At 40.7% G+C, this 23,107-nt stretch overlaps 1 protein-coding gene across 5 annotated transcripts in view; it reads left to right on the forward strand.

Annotated features, from left to right (window-relative positions):
- Positions 1–1,139: 1,139 nt before the first annotated feature.
- The window catches only part of LOC105920987 (contactin-associated protein-like 2), a 208,744-nt gene continuing 186,776 nt past the window's right edge, over positions 1,140–23,107 (forward strand). For 3 of the 5 annotated variants that reach the window (XM_036134287.1, XM_036134288.1, XM_036134291.1), the window contains exons 1-8: positions 1,141–1,522; positions 9,187–9,297; positions 16,517–16,710; positions 17,523–17,670; positions 17,955–18,158; positions 18,268–18,452; positions 19,646–19,789; positions 20,766–21,024. In XM_036134287.1, coding sequence (XP_035990180.1) covers positions 1,441–1,522; positions 9,187–9,297; positions 16,517–16,710; positions 17,523–17,670; positions 17,955–18,158; positions 18,268–18,452; positions 19,646–19,789; positions 20,766–21,024 — 1,327 coding nt within the window. In that variant the 5' untranslated portion in view covers positions 1,141–1,440. Of the gene's footprint in view, positions 1,523–9,186; positions 9,298–16,516; positions 16,711–17,522; positions 17,671–17,954; positions 18,159–18,267; positions 18,453–19,645; positions 19,790–20,765; positions 21,025–23,107 lie in introns of all 5 variants that reach the window. The other 2 variants (XM_036134290.1, XM_036134289.1) reach the window with 1 other exon arrangement.

Raw genomic sequence — 23,107 nt, forward strand, 5'->3', positions numbered from 1 at the left:
GTGTAGTGTTTGAAAAAGTGTATTTTAAATGGCAGTTTGAGTGTAAAGCAGGAATTGTGGTTGTAGTTTCGCAGATTTGGTTCAGGGGGATGGTGAATGAGTTACATGTAGTGGTTATTGTGTCACAAGTACCACAATTTGTGTGTAAACAATTGAGAAAAACTGTAAATCCCAATCCCCCTAAATAGAAACTTATATGTTACAACATATGTTACAACATATGTTGTAACAGGTTAGAATCCTGACAGCTGGCCTGACAACCTCACATCCCAGAACAAATGCCAGACTAGTAAAATAACCATCGGAATTGGTCTATTAAGCACATTTTTTCCTACAACACTTGAAAGTAATTCTAAACAAAATCAAATACAACATAATGTAATTCAAAATGTTTTATTAACATTCAAATGAGAGGTATGAATCACCTGGCTGCAACTCAACTCCTACACTACAAAATATCCCTTTTTTTCCCCAAATATGCAGGGTAGGTATTAATAACGGCAAATACACAAACCCACTTCTAAATATTTTTATTTAAATATTTGCTCAAGAATACAATATAGCCACCAACCATTTAATTAATCGTTGAACATATTAACTTCAAATTACGTTGTTTTAATTCTTTTTTTCTTGTCGTCCTTGTGAAAGTGTACTCTGAAATCTGGAATAAATGTATGCCGATGCACACCATAAATGTACTTTTCAGGTCCTCAAAAACATACAAATATGTGCCCTAAGGTCCAACTATGAGTCCTATGGGGGAACATAAGTCCAGCCTGTACCTCAGAGGACAGAAATGCACTCCTACAGTACCCCTATTTTTAGTGTATTTGCCTGGACGATGTATCTGATAGCGGATTGGCGTAATACTGGCGCCATCCATTTGTTACATGGATGATCTGCATTCGAAAACAAGATTTGTTATAGTTTATGGAGTCTTCACGTCGCACAGGTAAAATAAAACCTTGTGCAACATTTTCATTTCTGGGACAGATTCCTGATGAGGTAAATTTAGAGATTTACAAACTTGTGCGGAGACTTCATAGTGCGCTAGGTTTGCCCCTCTTCCTTCTATATATCTTAGGGCGTTCTGCATCAAACACTGAAGCCTTGGTATTGTGATCACTATGGGCTGTACCATAACGTCAGAGGGGAGGGGTGGGTCGAGTTCTCTATTAGCCTGGATACCTTTATTCCCTCTGCCTGTCTGCCTGACAATGGAGCCGGAGCTCGACGGAGATCTGCACAGAGACTGGACGGTGTTGATCTCCTGGATCTTTCGTGCTTGTTAGGGCAGATAGCTAAGCAAGCACCCGGCCATTGTGTTGTGACGCTGAGAAAGAAAGTAGTCTGCGCTGTGGATAACACACTGGTAGCGGGGGGCGGGGAGAGACACCTGGGACGACTCTGCTTCTGTCTTTGTTTGCTTTCTCTGTAAAGATGTCCACTTTGGCTGCGATGTTACTGCTGCTAGTTCTGTGTTTCCCCATCAGTACATCTGAAGGCGCATCATCAGCAACCCGTAAGTATGTTCCCCACCCCTTCCCCCATCTCTCTCTCTCTCTATCTATCTATCTATCTATCTATCTATCTATCTATCTATCTATCTATCTATCTATCTATCTATCTATCTATCTATCTATCTATCTATCTATCTATCTATCTATATATATATATATATATATATATATATATATATATAGACACACAGGTTGTTCCTGGAACCATGGTCTATGTGAGGTGCAGACAGTTATTTGTTGATGCCATAGTAGTGCACTATGCAGTGCTGCTCTTTTACCTGAGCATGGGGCCAGCATCACCAGCATATTTTCATTCATCAAGGACGAGCCGAGCTGCTTCCTGTAGCGGAAACAGGACTCGATCCCAACTGGAAAACAGTCTGCTCTAATTAAAAGAGAAACAACTGTTAAAGGGACAAATCACTGTCACAATATGGGCTGAGCCAGTTAATAGCCTAATGTGATGACTCAGATATAGGAATCAGAAATTGGATTTTGTTCTCACCATAACACTTACAGCTTCTAATGTACACAGGGCCAGGTTTTCACCTTATTCTGTTATAACAACAATAACCTTTCAGAGTGCTGCCTCTGTAGAACTGGCCATGTCCTTTTGCATTTGCTCTAAAGCCAGCAGTGTAGAGCAAGCTTCCTATTTCCTCAGTCCTATGACTGCCTCAAGCCTAACTTCAACCTTGCATTTCAAGAATCAAGAGTCTTTTTTGTTATTATGTAACCATAATATAATTTTGGCAAGACACCTGCTCAGAATTCACATATAATACACAGACACAAATCGAGCCTGTAAATAATTCTTAATTGAATAAAGAACCTATGGAAGCAGTAGTATGATTTTAAACATGCAATAGACTGTGAAGTGGGCTGGGAATTATTTCATTTATAGCAGTTGGCGACAGCCCTCGCAGGTTTTGTTTTTTTAAGTCTGTTGTTTTTTTATTTTATGTTCCTGAATGGAGCCTGATGTAAGTGGAAGAAACAGTTCATTGCTCAGGTGGGTGGGATCTGTGGCTATACGTCTGGCTATTTTCTGGACTCTTGTAGCATAAACCATGCCTAGATTTTGTAGATGGCATCCCACAACCTCTTTTGCTGTCCTCAGGACAGAGCAGGGCTGAGGACACAACCCTGCAGCGTTCCTGAGTAGAGGATCGATGGAGCAGATGTGCGTTTCCCTATCCTCACCACCTGGGGTCTGTTGATGAGGAAGTCACTGATCCAGGAGCAGAGAGGTGGAGATAATTCGGGTTGTGGAGCTTCAGAGCCAGCATGTCTGGAAGCACGGTGTTGAAGACTGAACTGAAGTCCACAAATAGCATCCTAAAATAGGTGTTGGGATGCTGTAGATGAGACAGAGCTGAGTGCAGTGCTAACGAGAAAGCGTCCTCTGTGGAGCAATTCTCCCTGTAGGCAAACTGCAGGCAGTCCAGGCCAGCGGGGATGGCGCTCTTCATATACTTTCCTCTCAAAACACTTCATGATGACAGGGGTCAGAGCAACTGGACAGTAGTCATTGAGGCAGGTGATGATTGGTTTCTTGGGGACAGGCACGATGGAGGACTTCAGGCAGACAGGGATCATGGTGAGCTGTGGGGAGAGGTTAAAGATGTCAAGAAAAGCTCCTGCTAGTGAGTCAGAATAGGATTTAAGCATCTTAAGCTGACACCATGTCTGGACCTGTAACCTTGTTAGCACGGACCGCGGAACCGGTAGGGCCGCGGCCCTACCTACTTTTGATGATCAAACATGTAAAATGATATATATAAATAAAATTAAATTATTCAATAGCTATTTTTTCAAATGCACAGTAGTCTATGGCAGCAGCATCATTCTCCAATGAGAAAGCGATAAATCATCCCATCTTAAAATGTATTGGCTGATTGTGTCATGTGATGTAAACAAAAGTTTTCCCACACAATTGCTATCCACCTCTGTGCTGCTTATGACCGCTACTTCGTTTGCTTTGTTAGCTTAGCCTGCGCACATATTCCAGAACCCAGCGGATCATTATAAGAGACAATACTTTGAAGTTCTGGATCTACTTGATGGTGAATTGGAGCGGCGTTTTGAACAGAGAGACTTGCATGTGGCAGCTGCTCTGGAGCACATGATTGTGTCTGCAGCTGAAAGGGAGATGATCCCTTTCCCGTCTACCATAGTGGGTCTCTACAAGAGCCATTTTGACATTGACACTCTCCGTGCACAGCTGGACATGTTGCCAGACGTGATTCAGACTTCTGGGATTGAGGGAGGCCCAACAATAGCCTCAGTAGCAATGAATGCCACTCCTATGGTAAAAATCTTCTGCCAGAGGTGCATAAGCTGGTAAAGTTATTCTACACCATCCCTGTGTCCACTGCTGAGAGGTGTTTCTGGTCCCTCCGTCGTATCAAGACCTATCTGAGATCAACAATGACCCAGACTCAATAGCTTGATGTGCGCCCACACACACAGGGATCCTTTGACCACAGTGGATGCTTTGAGGATAGGACTTCATCCAGCATAATGACAGACGGAGACACTTTTTCGGGAATATTTAGAGCAGGGGTGAGTTTGACTTTTCTTTTTAAAGTATTTTTATTCTGTAAATATTGTGTTAGCTGTAATATAATGATTGTAAGTGGAAATAAATCCGGGGCGTGTGCTGGAACGTCAGAAAAAAATGTAAATAAAAATTCGGTGCCGATTTTAATTATAACATGGCAGACACATTTATCATGCTCAGGGACCACAGCCTATGAGAAAGCAATAAATTCTGGTGTCTAAATGGATTGGCTTGTCTTGTGTCATGTGACGCAAATCAGTTGCGTGATCAAGGGGATGCTGGTGTTTTATGTGTATGCGGGCGCGTGCTTATGTGATGGGTAGTGGTATTGTGAGTATTGCCTGATGGGCCCGACCAATTTGAAATGCGTTCCGCGGTCCATGCTTGTTAGTGTTGACCTTCTTTAAGGTGGAGATCACTTGGTGCAGCTGCAGGATGAGAGACTGATGCTGCAGCTCTGGCTGAGGAAGATGTTCAGGCTCTCATAAACAATTATATTAGTAACTGATTATTCTATAGATTAATCTGATGATGAATCCAATAATTGGGTAAGTAATTGGCACGTTTTGCAGATATTTTCCTCTTAATTACTTAAGCTTATTTTATTAGTAATAGAATAAATGAAAATGCAAATAAGCAAATAATTCAATTTATCAAGGATGCATCTGTAGCTAAAAAGGTTTTTACATTAATATGCTAAGCTCATCCCTTCCTGGTTGACTTAACATCAATACAGTGCAGCTGCCTCTCTAGTGAAAAGAGTTACAAACATCCATCCATCCATTTTCTTACTCGTTTTATCCCTCATGGGGTAGCACGGGGTGCTGGTGCCTATCTGCAGCATTTCAATGGGCAAGAGGCGGGGTACACCCTGGACAGGTTGCCAGTCTGTCACAGGGCAACACAGAGACAGACAGGACAAACAACCATTCACACACACACACACACACACACACACACACACACACACACACACACACACACACACACACACACACACACACACACACACACTCCTAAGGACAATTTAGAGAGACCAATTAACCTAACAGTCATGTTTTTGGACTGTGGGAGGAAGCCGGAGTACCCAGAGAGAACCCATGCATGCACAGGGAGAACATGCAAACTCCATGCAGAAAGACCCAGCGTTGGGCTTGAACCCATACCTTAGTATTTCTCATTCTGATTGCTGCAAGGAAACAGCGCTACCCAATGTTACGCCCACGAGTTACAAACAAAAAAGCATAAAGTTTTACTTGCATATTGCATTCTGGAGTTTTTATTTTCATTAAAAAGCACAATTCCATTAAAATAAAACAGAACCTTTTCAGTGTACGACAGGGGCTAATTACGCAGTTCTTGTATTTTTAGTCTAAAAACAGACAAGAAATGTAAATTCTTATACACTCATCAAAATGTAAATAGCTCATTTAAATTTAGGCATGATAAATACTGCCTTTTTCAAAACCATTCTTACTCATGTTTAATAGAATAGAAATGAAGTGTGATAGTGGCAAGAAGAGCCAGACACCACACACAATTAATCAATATGAACAAAGCAACATTTAAAGTTAGATGGGAAACATACTGTGCAATTATTAATAATTAGGTCTATACAGAAAAAAATTAAATGCTCAAGTAAAAAATGAAACAACAGTCAATTTACAGAATTATGTAATATTTTGGTCAAATATTGTTTTGTTTTGTTTGTTAGGCTTTTTTGCACAAAACAAGAAACTGCAAAGAAAGCCACAGAACATAACCAGAAAACTATCCTCTAAACTAACAGCTCTGATATGTCACTGTAGGTTTGTAGTGGAACCTGCTCTTAAAATTATTTTCATCCTGCTTTGATGTTCCCTATCTTTAAACTGCAGTCATAGGCTTTATTTTTAAAGGGCAACCTGACAAACTCACTGTCTGCTCACATCTTGAATCTCGGCAACCCTCTTTCTATCTTCACATAATAGCATGATCCTTAGGTGATTGGTTGCATGGCCCCCATGTTGACCAATCAAAGCAGGTTCAGGTGAGAGAGGAAAGGTAGGGGCTCAACACCGAGCAGAAGGGCCAATCTTGGTTAACACAAGGGAGCTTGCAGTGCAGTTTTTTTCTGTAAAGTTTAAAGTGTCCCTACATCTTTAAAACTTTTTCTTTTTCTGTGCGGATTTTTATCTGTCGCTGTCACCCTCAATAGAAGATCACCGCACTCGGCATCCATGTAGCATTAGCGATAGCTCCCTGGCCAGAAAACAGTGCACTGAATAAATACAAATAATTTAATGAAGCTTTGATGCAGATAATTCTGCCTCGATTAATTGTATGAATCAACTTTCACAAATCATTCAATGAATCGCGACGGGCCTACTTTTTCATATTCAGAAGTTTACACACGCTAATATTGCTATGCCTTAAAAAAAATTTGTGAACACATAGATGCTGATGTCATGTCTTTGGAAACTTCTGACAACATTTGAGTTAATTTGACACACAGCTGTAGATGTTTTAAAAGCAATCATCTGCATCTTTGTGTAAAATAATAGGAAAGTCACAAGAAATCAGCCAAGATATCAGGAGAATTGTGGTTCATTCTTGGGTGCAGTTTCTAAATGCTGGGAGGTGCCACAATCATCTGTTCAACACTTGTACGGAAGTAGAAACATCATGGGACTTTTCAGCCGTCATACTGGTCAGGAAGGATATGGATTTTGTGTCCCAGGGATGAATGTGCTTTGGTCTGAAATAACAACCCAAGAGCAAAAGCCAAAGACCTTATGAAGATGCTGGCTGTAGCTGGTATATCTGTGTCAATATACACAGAAAACGAGTACTGGGCCGACATGGGCTGAAAGGCTACTCGGTCAGTAAGAAGCCATAACTCCAAAGGAAACACAGAAATGCCAGATTACAGTTTGCAAAAGCACACAGGGACAAGGAAATGCATTTTTGGACACAATTTCAAGAGCCAGTTTCTGCAGCCGCTGTACCGATCCGTTGTGGTGAAGAGAGAGCTGAGCCAAAAGGCGAAGCTCTCGATTTACCGGTCGATCTACGTTCCTACCCTCATCTATGGTCACGAGCTTTGGGTTGTGACCGAAAGAACGAGATCCCGGATACAAGCGGCTGAAATGAGTTTTCTCCGTAGTGTGTCTGGGCTCTCCCTTAGAGATAGGGTGAGGAGCTCAGTCATCCGGGGAGGACTCAGAGTAGAGCCGCTGCTCCTCCACGTCCAGAGGAGCCAGTTGAGGTGGCTCGGGCATCTGGTCAGGATGCCTCCTGGACGCCTCCCTGGTGAGGTGTTCCGGGCACGTCCCACCGGGAGGAGGCCCAGGGGAAGACCCAGGACACACTGGAGGGACTATGTCTCCCGGCTGGCCTGGGAACGCCTTGGGATTCCTCCTGAGGAGCTGGCCCAAGTGGCCGGGGAGAGGGACGTCTGGGCCTCCCTACTGAAGCTGCTACCCCCGCGACCCGACCCCGGATAAGCGGAAGAAGACGGACGGACGGACGGACGGACGGACGGACACAATTCCTTTACAAATGGAGTAAGAAGGGGTGAAGCTTTCAAGCCAGAGAACACAATCCCCCCTGTGAAATATGGGGATGGCAGGATCATGTTGTGCTCTGGCAACCTTTTTCTTCATAGTAGGTACACCTGGTCTGGCGTTCTGTTAACTGTGACATCATCCAGAGAAGACGGCTCACCCGCTACTACCATCTAATGTAGAACAGATTACTAGATCAATGTGTGCTTCTGTGCTTTTTTGTCTCTCTTGTTGTGTCTCTGCTCTGTCTTCTGTAACCCCAGTCGGTCGAGGCAGATGACCGTTCATACTGAGCCCGGTTCTGCTGGAGGTTTTCCTTCCCGTTAATGGGGAGTTTTTCTTCCCACTGTCGCTTCATGCTTGCTCAGTATGAGGGATTGCAGCAAAGCCATGTACAATGCAGACGACTCTCCATGTGGCTCTACGGTTCCCCAGGAGTGAATGCTGCTTGTCGGGACTTTGATGCAATCAACTGGTTTCCTTATATAGGACATTTTTGACCAATCTGTATAATCTGACCCAATCTGTATAATATGATTGAACTTGATTTTGTAAAGTGCCTTGAGATGACATGTTTCATGATTTGGCGCTATATAAATAAATTGAATTGAATTGAATTGTGGGGTTGTTTTGCTGCAGAACGGAGTGGTGCACAAACAGATGGCATCACGTGAAGAGAACAGTATGTGGAAATTGTAAAGCAACATCTAAAGATGTCAGCAAGAAAGTTGAATGTTGGGCACCAATTGTCTTCCACATGGACAATGACCATGTCATACAGCCAAACTGCTTATCAAGTGGCTTATGTCAATGCGTTGGAGTGGCCATCACAAAGTCCTGATCTTTCTCTCTCTCTCTCTCTCTCTCTCTCTCTCTCTCTCTCTCTCTCTCTCTCTCTCTCTCTATATATATATATATATATATATATATATATATATATATATATATATATATATATATATATATATATATATATCACTGGCATGACAGTTGACATTACCAGCAGGGCTGCAACTCAATGATTTATAATTATTAATAATTAATTGAATTGATTCATCTCATGATAAGTTTTTGATTAGCAAAAGTACTTCTTAGAAGAATTACTTGCAGAATTAGTTACTTAAAGAGTTCTGGATAGAGCATATTCATGGATGAAGGTTTTCAACTGTAATGCATAATGCCTATGCTTTTTTTACAGTTGGGGCTCAATTCATGCTCTGGGTTAGTGCTTCTTTTAGCAAATGACATGTTTTAGAGTCTGTATTCTTTAGTTAACAGTTTGATTACTTAATTAGTTGACAGCTATTTCAATGTTTGATCACAATTAATCTGGTAATTTTTTCAGCCCTCACAAGGATGCACAAGGATGTATTTTAATATTTTAATTTTGAATGACTAAATAACCTCAGTTCCTTAAGATGAAATGTCATTGATTATTTCCTCTGTGTAATAAGTTGATATTTTTTGCAAACTATTCACTCTACAGATACTATTAGAAAGTAGCCAGTTTACAGGTGCAAGTTAACCTCTTTTTCTTTTTCATATTCTGATGGTTTAGGGAAGTGTGAGGACAGCTTGGTCACACCTCTTCCCAACAAATTCTTTCATGGTTCATCAGAATATGGCCGAGGATATGGAGCTGCTTTTGCTAAACTCAACAGAATACAAGGTATGGCTGTGTAATCTAAAGCACTTTGCAACTCCTGATACTGTTTGTGAATATTGACAGTGGAGACATTATTGCTTATGTTTACTATTGTTTCATAGAAATATTTGGATTGACCTTTGGTTGAAAATGTATTTTTTTAAGTTCATGGAAGTAATATTCCAATATACTTTATGTCTTTAGGAGAGTAAGAGGGTGGGTGGGGGGGGGGGGTTAAAATCAGCAGAGTGACAAATAGATTTTTGTTTCCTAAGTCTACTGTTTTCAGCTCAGTTCAAGCTAAATCTGCACAACTAATATAATCAGAAGGATTGGTAGGGTGCAATATCTTCAGCATACATTTAAATGCTGTCAAGAAATTAATTCAAGGAAAACCTAGTGAATAATATGGAAAATTAAAAAGTTATTTGTTGAATGTTACCTGTTGTCAGAGTGAGAGAGAGAACAGATGAGTGATAAGTAGCAACTGCCCTCACATACTGCCAACTATATCCATTATCTTGCCTACATGTCAGAAGAAGGACAAAATAAGTAAGCCAGAACAGCCCAGGCCTGGGGCAGTAGTAATAAAAGACAAATGATGAATTATATTTATATTCTCACAAACCACTTTCTGTGGTGCACCTTGCTAAAGCTAATATTGAGAACTGCCTAAAATCTTTGCCACATAGATATAACAAGTAGAGGATGTACTTCCTGCATCAGTTCAGGAAGCTCAACCTGTCTAAGTAGCTGCTGATCCATTTTTATGCTGTCTCATCACCATGGGAAGCAGAGCATTCAGTCGTTCTGGACCTCGCCTTTGGAACTGTCTACCTCCGGAACTCAGAAATTTTACTTCACTGCCACACTTTAAATCCAAACTCAAAACTTACCTGTTCAAAACTGAATTTTCCCTATGATTTCAATTGCAATGTTTAATTTTAACCAGATAATTTTTTTTTTTGCTTTATGATAACTTTGTGTTATTGTTTTGTTTTTGTTTTTGGAGTTTTTTTACAGCTCTAGTGGCTTACTTATCAACACAGTAGGTTGACAGGAAGGGGGTGGAAGAGGGGGAGTGACATGCGGCAAAGGACCGGGGGTCAGAGTCAAACCCGCGTCGAGGACTAAGGCCTTCGTACATGGGTTGGGCTACCCACTGTGTCACCAGCGTGCTGTCTTGCATTGTTTTTGACCAATGTATGGTGACCTTGAGTGTCCAGAAAGGTGGCTATAAATAAAATGTATTGTTATTTCAGCTCTGTTCATACTGCTCATATTCAAGAGTCAAGAGGTTTTGTCACCACGTATTAGCGTGGCAAAAATTCTCTTTGGCTACTCCCGTACACATTACACATAATGAAGGCAAAAACTGATAAACAAACAGGCAATGAACATTGATTACAGGTTTTTTTGTAGTGTTTAGGAGAGTCACAAGATAACAGATAATGAGGTAGTAAGGTGCTTATTGTACAGTGATGATTTGAGGCCTTGTTTACAGTAATGTGCATTTAGATTCTGAGATGATAGTGTGCAAGTAGGCAATGGCAAGGGGTGATTTTAAATTCTTTGGACTGGAGTCTCCCATCAGGGGACGATGTAATGACTGGAAACAGAGGACCCAGAATTCAGCCAGACAAGATCAGATTGCGGTAAAAAACAGTTTGAGACATAAACTGCTGCAGGTCGAGGGTGAATCACCAACGCCTGGGGCAGGAACCACTGGAAGTGGAGACAGCAGGTTAGTGACCAAAAAGAGACTTCAGGAGATGTTACAGTCACTGAAACTTTGGTCACTGACCTTCTCACTATCCGGAAACAGACTGGAAAGGCGAGTGAAGGCTCCTGTTGGCGGGTGATGTCGCTCGTGAAGCCCAAAGTGATCCAGAGTCTGATCAGGGCAGTTTGAATGATCTTACTCATGGGGGTGGCAGGTAATCAGTGGTCAAAGGATAGGCACAAGGTCAGAACTGTGATGGCAGGCGGGATGGTCAGAGGGAATAACTAGGGTCCGAAGTCCGAAAGCAGATCCAGGGTCAGAGCCAGGTGATCAGGGATCCAGGGAAAATCCAAAACAGAAACCAGGGGCAGAATCAGTACACAGAAGCAGGTCAGATATCCAGACAGCACAACAGTCAGGTCGACAGGGGTTAGGCAGGCTCAGAGAATCAGGAGGCAGAAACAGGTCAGAAGCAGGCAGGATATAGATCGCTGGATTAAATTCACCAGTGGCTTGTAATAATCTGGCACTAGTGACTGTCTTACAAGTTCATGAGAAGAAGAGGAAGGCCTCAGTAGAATGAAATAAGACCAGAGTGTATTGGGGAGATTTTTTCACGCAATCCCCCAAGAGCAGGTAGGATGTTCTTGGGTGTTTCTCAGTTACATGTCCAAAAAAAATTGTCGACTCTACTTCTAAAGTTCTCTTTACAAAATCTGTTTTTCTTTTTCAAATCACTTATTTATTTTTTGCAAAAGAGAAACTTTTGTTTGCACAAGTCAGAAATCTTTGGTTGCGAATATGTAACTGTTGGTTAGGCCGAACCAAAAGTTAGGGACAAACATTGTTAGACGTGACAACAATGTGACAATAATGCTAACAGAAGTGAAAGACTGTGATCCGTATTCAATTCAATTTTATTTATATAGCGCCAATTCATGAAAAATGTCATCTCAAGGCACAACTATAGAGGTAGCTCAATGTCAAATTCAATCAGATTTTACAGATTGGGTCAGATTATACAGATTGGTCAAAAGATTTCCTATATAAGGGAACCCAGTTGATTGCATCAAAGTCCCGACAAGCAGCGTTCACTCCTCCTGAAGAAGTGTAGAGCCACAGGGAGAGTCGTCTGCATTGTCCATGACTTTAAAGCAATCCCTCATACTGAGCAATCATGAAGCGACAGTGGAAAGAAAAACTCCCCATTAATGGGAAGGCAAAACCTCCAGCAGAACCAGGCTCAGTATGAACGGTCATCTGCCTCCACCGACTGGGGGTTAGAGAAGACAGAGCAGAGACACAACAAGAGAGACAAACAAGCACAGAAGCACACATTGATCCAGTAATCTGTCTGTCCGTCCTTCGTCTTCCGCTTATGCGGGGTCGGGTCACGGGGGTAGCAGCTTCAGTAGGGAGGTCCAGACGTCCCTCTCCCCAGCCACTTGAGCCAGCTTATCCAGGAGAATCCCAAGGCGTTCCCAGGCCAGCCTAGAGACATAGTCCCTACAGCGTGTCCTGGGTCTTCCCCTGGGTCTCCTCCCGGTGGGACATGCCCAGAGCACCTCACCAGGGAGGCGTCCAGGAGGCATCCTGACCAGATGCCCGAGCCACCTCAACTGGCTCCTCTCGACGTGGAGGAGCAGCAGCTGTACTCTGAGTCCTCCCGGATGACTGAGCTCCTCAGCCTATCTCTAAGGGAGAGCCCAGACACACTACGGAGAAAACTCATTTCGGCCGCTTGTATCCGGGATCTCGTTCTTTCGGTCACGACCCAAAGCTCCTGACCATAGATGAGGGTAGGAACGTAGATCGACCGGTAAATTGAGAGCTTCGTCTTTTGGCTCAGCTCTCTCTTCACCACAAGGGATTGGTACAGCGCCCGCTTCACAGCAGACGCTGCACCAATTCGCCTGTCGATCTCCCGCTCCATCTTCCCCTCATTTGTGAACAAGACCCCAAGATACTTAAACTCCTCCACTAGGGGCAGCGCATCCTCCCCAACCCGGAGGAGGGACTCTACCCTTTTCCGGTTCAAGACCATGGTCTCGGATTTGGAGGCACTGATTTTCATCCCAGCCGCTTCGCACTCGGCTGCGAACCGCTCTAGTGAGACCTGATGAAGCCAATAGGACCACGTCATCCGGTCGAATGCCTTCTCCAGATCCACAAAGCACATGTAGATTGGTTGGGCAAACTCCCATGCTCCCTCCAGGATCCTGCTGAGGGTGTAGAGCTGATCCAGTGTTCCACGGCCAGGATGAAAACCACACTGCTCTTCCTTAATCCAACGGACTCTCCTTTCCAGAAACCCAAAATAGATCTTATCAGGGAAGCTTAGGAGTGTGATTCCTCTGTCACAGCTAACAGAATGCCAGACCAGGTGTACCTACTATGAAGAAAAAGAGAGAGAGCAAAAAGTTAAAAGCTGAAATGACGACAGTCATTTCAATGTAATACAATGCAAAACTGGAGAACAGTAGACTGAAGAACATTAGAAATCAGTAGAGTGAGAAAATTAGACCCTGATGTCCTCCAGCAGCCTAGGCCTGTCACAGCACAACTATAGAGATAGCTCAGGGTAACATGAGCCACTCTAACTATAAGCTTTGTCAAAAAGGAAAGTTTTAAGATTAGTCTTAAAAGTAGACCGGGTGTCTGCCTCACGGACCACAACTGGGAGTTGGTTCCACAGGAGAGGAGCCTGATAGGTAAAGGATCTGCCTCCCATTCTACTTTTAGAGACTCTAGGAACCACCAGCAGACCTGCACTTTGAGAGCGAAGTGCTTTGTTAGGAACATACGGGGTAATCAGAGCTCTGATATATGATGGAGCTTGATTATTAAGGGCTTTATACGTTAGAAGGAGAATTTTAAATTCTATTCTTGATTTAACAGGAAGCCAATGAAGGGAAGCTAAAATTGGAGAAATATGATCCCTCTTGTTGATTTTCATCAGAACTCTTGCCGCAGAATTTTGGATCAGCTGAAGACTTCGAACTGCATTTTGTGGACTTCCTGATAGTAAAGAATTACAATAGTCCAGCCTTGAAGTAACAAATGCATGGACTAGTTTTTCAGCATCACCCCTGGACAGAATGTTTCTAATTTTGGCGATATTCCGGAGGTGAAAAAAGGAAACTCTGGAAACCTGTTTAATATGGGATTTAAATGACATGTTTTGGTCGAAAACACCAAGATTTTTAACTTTATTACCAGAGGCCAAGTTAATGCCATCCAGATTAAGTGATTGATTAAGAACTTTATTTTTTGAAGACTCTGGCCCAAAGATTACAACTTCTGTCTTGTCAGAATTTAAATGCAGGAAATTTAAAGTCATCCAGCTTTTGATGTCATCAAGACATGAGTGCAGTCGAAGTAACTGATTGGATTCATCAGGATTTATGGATAAATATAGCTGAGTGTCATCAGCATAACAGTGGAAATTAATTCCATGCTGTCTGATAATTTTGCCAATCGGAAGCATATATATAGTAAATAGAATTGGTCCAAGGACTGAACCCTGTGGTACTCCACAAGTGACCCTAGAGTTTGAGGAAGATTTATTATTAACCTGAACAAACTGGAATCTGTCCGACAGATAAGATTTAAACCAGCCTAATGCTTTTCCCTTAACCCCCACAGTATGTTCAAGTCTTTGTAGGAGAATATTGTAATCAACTGTATCAAATGCAGCACTGAGATCTAACAGGACAAGTATAGACACAAGTCCATTATCTGAGGCCATGAGAATATCATTGGTGACCTTCACCAGAGCTGTTTCAGTGCTATGATGAGCTCTAAAGCCTGACTGAAACTCCTCAAGTAGGTCATTACTTTGTAAATGTTCACAAAGTTGATTAGCAACTACTTTCTCAAGAATTTTAGATAAGAAAAGAAGATTAGATATAGGTCTGTAATTTACCAACTCATCTTAATCAAGAGATGGTTTCTTAAGTAAAGGTTTAATAACAGCTACTTTAAAAACCTGTGGTACATATCCATTTCATAAGGATAGAATAATCATGTCTAAAATAGGACCACCGATCAGAGGGAATACCTCCTTAAACAACTTGGTTGGGATTGGGTCTAACATACAGGTAGAAGGTTTAGATGAAGCTAAAATTATAGATAGCTCAGAAAGCTCTACTGCTTTTAAACAGTTCAGACACTGCGCAGGTTCTAAGGATTCCTCCAATGCTGCCTCACTTACGAGGTAGGACGAGGTAATCATGTTTGGGAGGATGCCAATTATTTTATTTTTAATGGAATCAATTTTATTTATGAAGAATCCCATAAAATCATTACTGCTAAGAGCTAAGGGAATGGATGGATCAACAGAGCTGTGGCTCTGGGTAAGGTTGGCAACTGTACTAAAGAGAAATCTAGGATTATTCTTATTCTCCTCAATTAATGATGAAAAATATGCTGCTCTAACTCTGCTAAGGGTCTTGTTATACAACAATAGACTGTCCCTCCAGATTAGGTAGAATTCCTCTTGGTGTGTAGAGCGCCATTTTCTCTCCAATTTCCTAACATTGTGCTTCAAGGAACGCAGCTCTGAATTAAACCAAGGAGCCAGCTTCCTGTGAATAATCACCTTCTTTTTCAAGGGAGCTACATTGTCTAATGCAGAACGCAATGACAAAGTCATACCGTTTACAAAGACATCTATTTGTGAATTGGAAGAAACAACATTGCTGCCATCTACAGGGCATTTCTGCAATACGGAGGATATTAAAAAGGGGACAGACTCTTTAAGTTTTGATACAGCATTATCCGATAAAGATCTACTATAATGGAACCCTCTTTTGGGGGTGGAGAACTCAGTTAGATTAAACTCAAATGATATTAAAAAACATTTGAGTTTTTGTAATGTAATCAGAGCTCTGATATATGATGGAGCTTGATTATTAAGGACTTTATACGTTAGAACAAGAATTTTATATTCTATTCTTGATTTAACAGGAAGCCAATGAAGCGAAGCTAAAATTGGAGAAATATGATCTCTCTTGTTGATTTTCATAAGAACTCTTGCTGCAGAATTTTGGATCAGCTAAAGACTTTGAACTGGATTTTGTGGACTTCCTGATAGTAAAGAATTAATATCAGGAAATCCGTATACTTAGAAAATGGCTGAAAGTCACAAGAAGCAAACTGTCTGACAAGTTTATGAGAATAAAATGAATGCCTCAGTAGAAAGAAATAAGACCAGAGTGTATTTGGGAGATACTTTCATGAGATCCCCCTGAGGAGCAGAAGAGCACGTAGTATGGTCTTGCGTATGTGCTGTTATTCAAAAAGTGGCTTGGGAGTTTTTTACCTAAATTTATGGAAAAATAGTCCAATATACCTTTAAGGATAGGTGCATGTAGTTATTTAAAACAGGGGGACTCTGAGGAAACTCAGTCATAGGAAAATAGACGAAATAGGAAAGACCCAACAATACAGAATTTTTCTGGTGCTTTTTTTCTCATCTTTGGTACCTGTTTTTACCTGTTCTTACTTTATAACATCTAGGAGCTGGAGGGTGGTCACCTTTGGACACAGACCGTTACCAGTGGCTGCAAGTAGATCTGGGCTCAAGAAAGCAAGTAGTTTCCATAGCAACTCAGGGCCGCCACAGAAGCTACGATTGGACAAGTCAATACCGGCTGCTTTACAGTGACACACCCAACAACTGGAGGCCCTATTTAAAGGATGGAAATATTTGGGTAAGAAGAGAATTTCGGAATTTGCAAAAAAAAAATGCACAGTGATGTCATAGGAAAGATTAGAGTTGGAACAGTATAGCTGGATGGAATTTAGTTTTAATATAGCTAAGTTTATTTGAACATTGAATTCTCAGCAAATGTCATCTTAAGATTTCCTAAATCAAAACAGGTTGAATTTAAATCCAGCCAAATAAAACCCAGATTAATTTCAAGTGTAATAAAATCTTTGCAATTCATTCCAAAACACAATCTATCAAAAGCCATCAGAAATATTGTTTACAATAATATATGTCGCAAACCACAAAGTATAATTCAGCTCTGAAAAAGTTGTCTAATTTCTAATACTAGATGAGTAATTGTAACCTTGTAGCAGGGTGTGTCTATTCACCCTTGTGAAATAATGCACAGAAAATAACTAAGGAAAATATTAAATTAGTGTGTAACTGAAATGGATAAACCATGCAAGATTAGAAATAAATGGCCTTACTTACAGTTCCAGAGTGGCTTTATGCAGGTGTTTTTGCCTCAGCAATGGCAGGAATGTCGATAGTGTCTTTACAGCACAAAACCAGACTTCTGAACACAGTGAAATTATTTTTATAGGTTGGGTATTCACATATGTGCGCTGCACTAATTCCACTCTTCCTTCTGCTTTCGCCATTGATTATGTAATTATGACTATGTCAGTAACAATAAAAACAGAGTTACTACCAGGATTTCTCACATTTCATTGCTTAAGGCCATATACCATATAGCTTTTGTGTGTCAAGCAATAGCCCTGACTTGTTCCAACTGTATTTCTTATGATTTAGACATTCAAGGGGAATAATAATAGTGACAATGTTGTACGTGAAGACCTACAACATGCTATAGTGGCACGCTACATCCGCTTCATCCCTTTGCACTGGAGCCAAAAGGGGCGAATTGGACTCCGCTTGGAACTTTATGGCTGCTCATACTGTAAGTACGAGTGCACAAAGGAATAAAGATTTTAAACTTTAAAATTCTGATAGAATAATAACTGAATAAAATATATTTATAGTGAACTACATTGTGTGTAAATGACGATTGACTAGAACGGTTAGCCTGGAGATTCACTTGGTGCAGAACAATAAAAAACAGGACTACAACTGAATTAGAAATAGCGGATTAGTTTTTAGACATACCATTTGCTGGTTCATGACTGCAGATCTGTTCCTTATGCAGAAAATAGAATGTGACTTCCTTTTGTCTGTGTCTTTAAGGGGCTGATGTAATCAGTTTTGATGGCCACAGCATCATCTCTTATCGCTTCAGGAGTAAGAAGATGAAAACTCTGAAGGATGTTATTTCTCTGAAGCTTAAAACCACGGCCAGAGATGGAGTGCTACTGTATGGTGAGGGACAGCAGGGAGACTACATCTTGCTGGAGCTTCGCAGGGCAACAATGAAGCTTAGCATAAATTTAGGTACATAAAACTTAGGAACTTTAAAAGATCAAAGGAGAATATTTGCATCCTTTCAGGAATTATTTAGGGGGTGTTTACCTTCTGTGTTCTTTGTGTTGTTTTCCTTCAGGTAGTAGTCAGTACAATCTGATTCAGGGTCACACCTCTGTAACCAGTGGAAGCTTGTTGGATGATGGTCACTGGCACTCTGTTGTCATTGAGCGTTACCGTAGAAATATCAATTTCACATTGGACCACCACACTCATCAGTTCAGGACTAATGGAGAGTTTGAGCACCTGGACCTTGACTATGAGGTAAACTTTCCATCCTTTCAAACAATTGATCTTCTTAGAGGGAGACCTGTCCAAATCCCAGATCTCCTGTTGGGTTGCCAGTCTTAAACATTTTTCTCAGAATTTTTCTTTAATTATCATTAGCTCTTGAGAGCGACTCTGAGAAAGGAGATGACAGATATGTTTACCTTGGCGAGGAGGTGTGGTTGACCACATTGCTAGGTGTGACACTGTCTTCTAAGAGCTGTGATTGGTTGATAATGAAAGGAGAGAAATTAACTAAGTAGACAAGATTAAGAAATGTATTTCTTGATGAAGAAACTTACCAAAATTAAATAATTGTCACATGGCATCAAAATGTTTGAAATGCACCTTATTTACATCATTATCATTTTGATTTGATTGTTACATTAACCCCCAGTTCTTGTAATTTTTTACTACTTCATCTATTTGATATTAATATGTTTTCACCTGTCAGCATTTTACTTGGATTGCCTGCTTGTATAAAGCGGTAGTTTATGGCAAAACAATCAAGAAAAACAGAAACAATGCCTCTCTCCACACAGCTCTTAGGAGGATAATAGTTTGAGTGTTGAGTGGTACATTGGTCCCTGGATCACAGCGCAAGTTGGTGGACCCTGAAGCACATTGCTGCAGATCAGTGCGCCTTTTCTCTGTGTGTCTTGGTGTTTTTACACACCAGCCTGTTAAGTCAGATGCACCTCTGTGCAACAATCAGAACCCAGAGAGGAGATGGCATCACACAAGCAAACTGCTAGATGACCATTTAGGCTGCTGGCATCATCATGTTAATTACAGCAAATACTTTGTCACCTCTTTTATCCTGTCTACAGTATGTATCTATATATTTTTTATATATTTGTACATGTATATATTTTTCTGTCAGTTCAGTTATGTCACTAACAGCTGCTTTTAGTCTTAGTATTCTATGTGAAAACGGGCACAGCCTGCTGCCTTTTTAGCCTTTGTTGATTTGACCTTGTGGTAAATAGGGTCTTGATAACTACAGGGGGATTTAATTGAATATAACCCCTAAAAAAGCTAATTAACATTTTTCAGATGGTAACTTAATTTAGTGTTTTTCAGCATATTTATATATAATTGTGTACTTCTTCACTCACTGCTGAGTATACACTAATGTTTCACACAACATGTTTAGTGACAGTAATCCAAACTGTCCTGTGTTCCTTCAGCTCACGTTTGGAGGACTTTCTGAATCTGCAAAGATGAGTTTTGGTGGCAAAGAGAATTTTGTTGGTTGCATGGAGGGAATTACCTACAACGGAGACAACATTACCAACTTGGTGCGCAGGAAGAAAGTTGACACCTCTAGCTTTGTAAGAGTTCCTATTTTTTGGCATATTTCATGTTTAATGTTTACCAAATAAATGTTAGACATCTGACTGATGTTTGAAAAGCAAGAAAGCAATGCAGGTTATTGTAGATGTTTTATAGGAACCCAACATAAAGTCTTCCTGGTGTGAATTTTTGAGAGAAGAAATATGGGTCATTTTGAAATAATAATGCATTTCAGTGTCTGGGTATGTTCTAGGTTAGGCGAGGTATTCATTTTTGAGTTCAAGAATAAATATGCAAAGGACATGAGCAGAACTACTGATGGAAAGTCCTGCACATTCAGCAGTAGCACATGTCACACTGGTGTAAATATTAATGGGCTTTTTAAAAGGAAAAGAATTTAGTTTTAATTCCATTTGTGAATTTCTTAGGCACTCTGTAATTGATTTATTCATCATTCTGATGTGATTTATCTTAGTTTTTTGTTGAACTACATGATCAAAGGTCTTGCATGGGAATATGGTGTTGGTGTTTGATGCTGGAATCAGTTATTTTGCAGTAAAGTTTAATGCTTGATTTCTTTAGCTGCTCCTAAACTGGATGGATAGCTAATCAACTTTGGGTAATACATTTTAAATCAGAGAAAGAACTTTGTGGTTGTTGTTTTTTTTCAGAGATAATTTTGGTACTTCACCCTACTGAGCCTATACCTCAGGAACCGTTTTGTAATATTGAGAGTGAACTCTTGTCCTCATTGGTAGGACAGCGGTTTTATAATGAGGTGGAATGTTAGTCCTGGGAGCTGGATTATAATTGGTAAAACTACAGGTTAGGATTTGGATTGGGCAGTACAAGACGAGAGTTGTTCTGCAAGAGGGATGCTAAAGAGTAGCTGGTCACATTTGTGTGTTCTTTATAAAAATAAAAATAATTTCAATCTTAAAAATCAAAGCATTTGAGAAGCATGATGTGGTTTGCCATTCATTTTTCTCCCCGTCATTATGTGTTTCCCTGCAGCGTAACCTGACATTCACCTGTGCTGAGTCGAGTTCCTTTCCTGTCTACTTTAACTCTACATCTTTGCTACGGCTGCCAGGTCAGAGGGACAGTGATGTTCTTTCAGTGAGCCTGTCTTTCAGAACGTGGAACCCCAGCGGAGTGCTGATGTTCACACAACTGGCCAAGGGTTGGTTGGAGCTGGGACTGATTGACGGCAAGGTCACGGTCTACATAAATGTGACACAGAAGAGGAGCTCACATATTGACATTTCCTCAGGTGAGCTCAAAGCTTTGTGTTTAGAATGGCCTGGAGAAGTGTTTTGTTGTTAAATTTGTTGCAGGAAGTGGAAGCAAGTCAACATCACATTAATTGATTTATTTTTACTGCATGTTATTAAAATTAATTAAACAAACATGTACAGTTAGGCCCAGAAATATTTGTTTATAAGTTTTGTTATTTTAGCTGTTTATGAGAACATATTCAGGATACAATTATACAATTAATGTGGGCTTAAAGTGCAGACTCTCAGCTGTGATTTGAGAGTGTACACATCGAAGTTGGAGCAAATATTTAGGAATTACGGCTCTTTAATATGTAGCCGCCTCTTTTTCTAGGCACCAAAGGTAATTGGACAATTGACTCAAAAGACTGCAAAATAAATAACAAGGCTTCATGGGCTCTTCCCTCCCTAACCTGTCATCAATTAAGCAGTTAAAAGGTCTGGAATTGATTCCAGGTGTGGCGTTTGCATTTGGACGCCACGTTGTGTGTTCACAACGTGGCGTCAAAGGAGCTCTCAATGGAGGTGAAACAGACCATACTGAGGCTGAAAAAAAGAACAAATCCATCAGATAGATAGCAGGAATGTTAGGAGTGGCCAAATCAACAGTTTGGTATGTTCTGAGTGCAACAAAGAGTGGACTGGTGAGCTTGTGAAATCAAAGAGGCCTGGACGTCCACGGAAGACAACAGTGGTGGATGATCGCAGACTCTTTTCCATGGTGAAGAAAAACCCCTTTACCACATTCACTAAAGTGAAGAACACTCTCCAGGAAGTAGGTGTATCAGTATGTAAGTCTACTATAAAAAGAAGACGTCATGAGAGTAAATACAAAGGATTCACCACAAGGTGCAAACCGTTAATCAGCCTCAAAAACAAAGGACAGAATTGACTTTGCCAAAAAGCTTTGCCAGCCCAGTTTTGGAACAGCATTGTTTGGACAGATGAAACTAAGATCAACCTGTACTAGAATGATAGGAAAAAGAAAGTTTTGAATTGGAACAGCTCATGATCCAAAGCACACCACATCTTCTGTAAAACATGGTGGAGGTAGTGTGATGGCATGGGCATGCATGGCTTCCAGTGGCACTGAGTCACTTATGTTTATTGATGATGTGATAAAAGACAGATGCAGCCAGATGAATTCTGAAGTGTATAGGCATATATTTTCTGTTCAGATTCAGCCAAATGCAGCAAAATTTAGTCTTAGATTAGATTAGATTAGATTCAACTTTATTGTCATTACACAGGTACAGGTACAAGGCGACGAAATGCAGTTTAGGTCTAACCAGAAGTGCAATAGCAGCAAATGCAGGATATACAATGGTTCCATAAGTACATGACATGGATATGTACTGAATAAATATAGAGATGAATACTATTATAAACAGAATTTTACTGATAGATTTGTCCTATGAATATAATATATAGGTAACTAGTATTGTGAACTAAATTTACAGCTGGATATGTATCGAATATAATATACAGGTGGATAGTACTATAAATAGAGTTTTGCAGATATGTACAATAGCATAATATACAGTATATTATATACTGCAGTGGAAGGTAATTGCATATATCATATATGCAGTGGAAGGTAATTGCATATTACAGTTAAAGTACGGTATTGCAAATGTATATGTAAACAATTGGCAGGGCAGTCAAAAGTAGCCGGTCAACGGCGGCAAATTGCCGTCTATAGCAGCTCTTGCCGCCGCCTACATTTCCCTGATTATACATCCCAAAAATCACCTTTGCATCTGTTTCCACTGAGAGCAACATTGAGTGATTGGGTTCCTTGTTCCAACCGAGATGCTACTTTTCCTATCAAAACACAGACCGGTGTTATGCCGAAAAGTGCATCCCTGCTGAGATATGCATCCCCTGTGGCGGGAGCGCGCCTCGCTCTGTACAACTGAATATCGACGAGGAAAACGGATTAAAATGTGACCAACGCAGCTACTTGTTCTTAAATTAATGATATCAAAACTTTTTATTAAACCTCTTGTGGGGGAAAAAAACTGTTGTTATTTGGCAGATTCGTTTACAAAATTACGGGTGTTATCCATCCATCCATCC

The sequence above is a fragment of the Fundulus heteroclitus genome, unplaced genomic scaffold (assembly GCF_011125445.2).
Source record: "Fundulus heteroclitus isolate FHET01 unplaced genomic scaffold, MU-UCD_Fhet_4.1 scaffold_79, whole genome shotgun sequence".
Lineage (NCBI taxonomy): Eukaryota > Metazoa > Chordata > Actinopteri > Cyprinodontiformes > Fundulidae > Fundulus > Fundulus heteroclitus.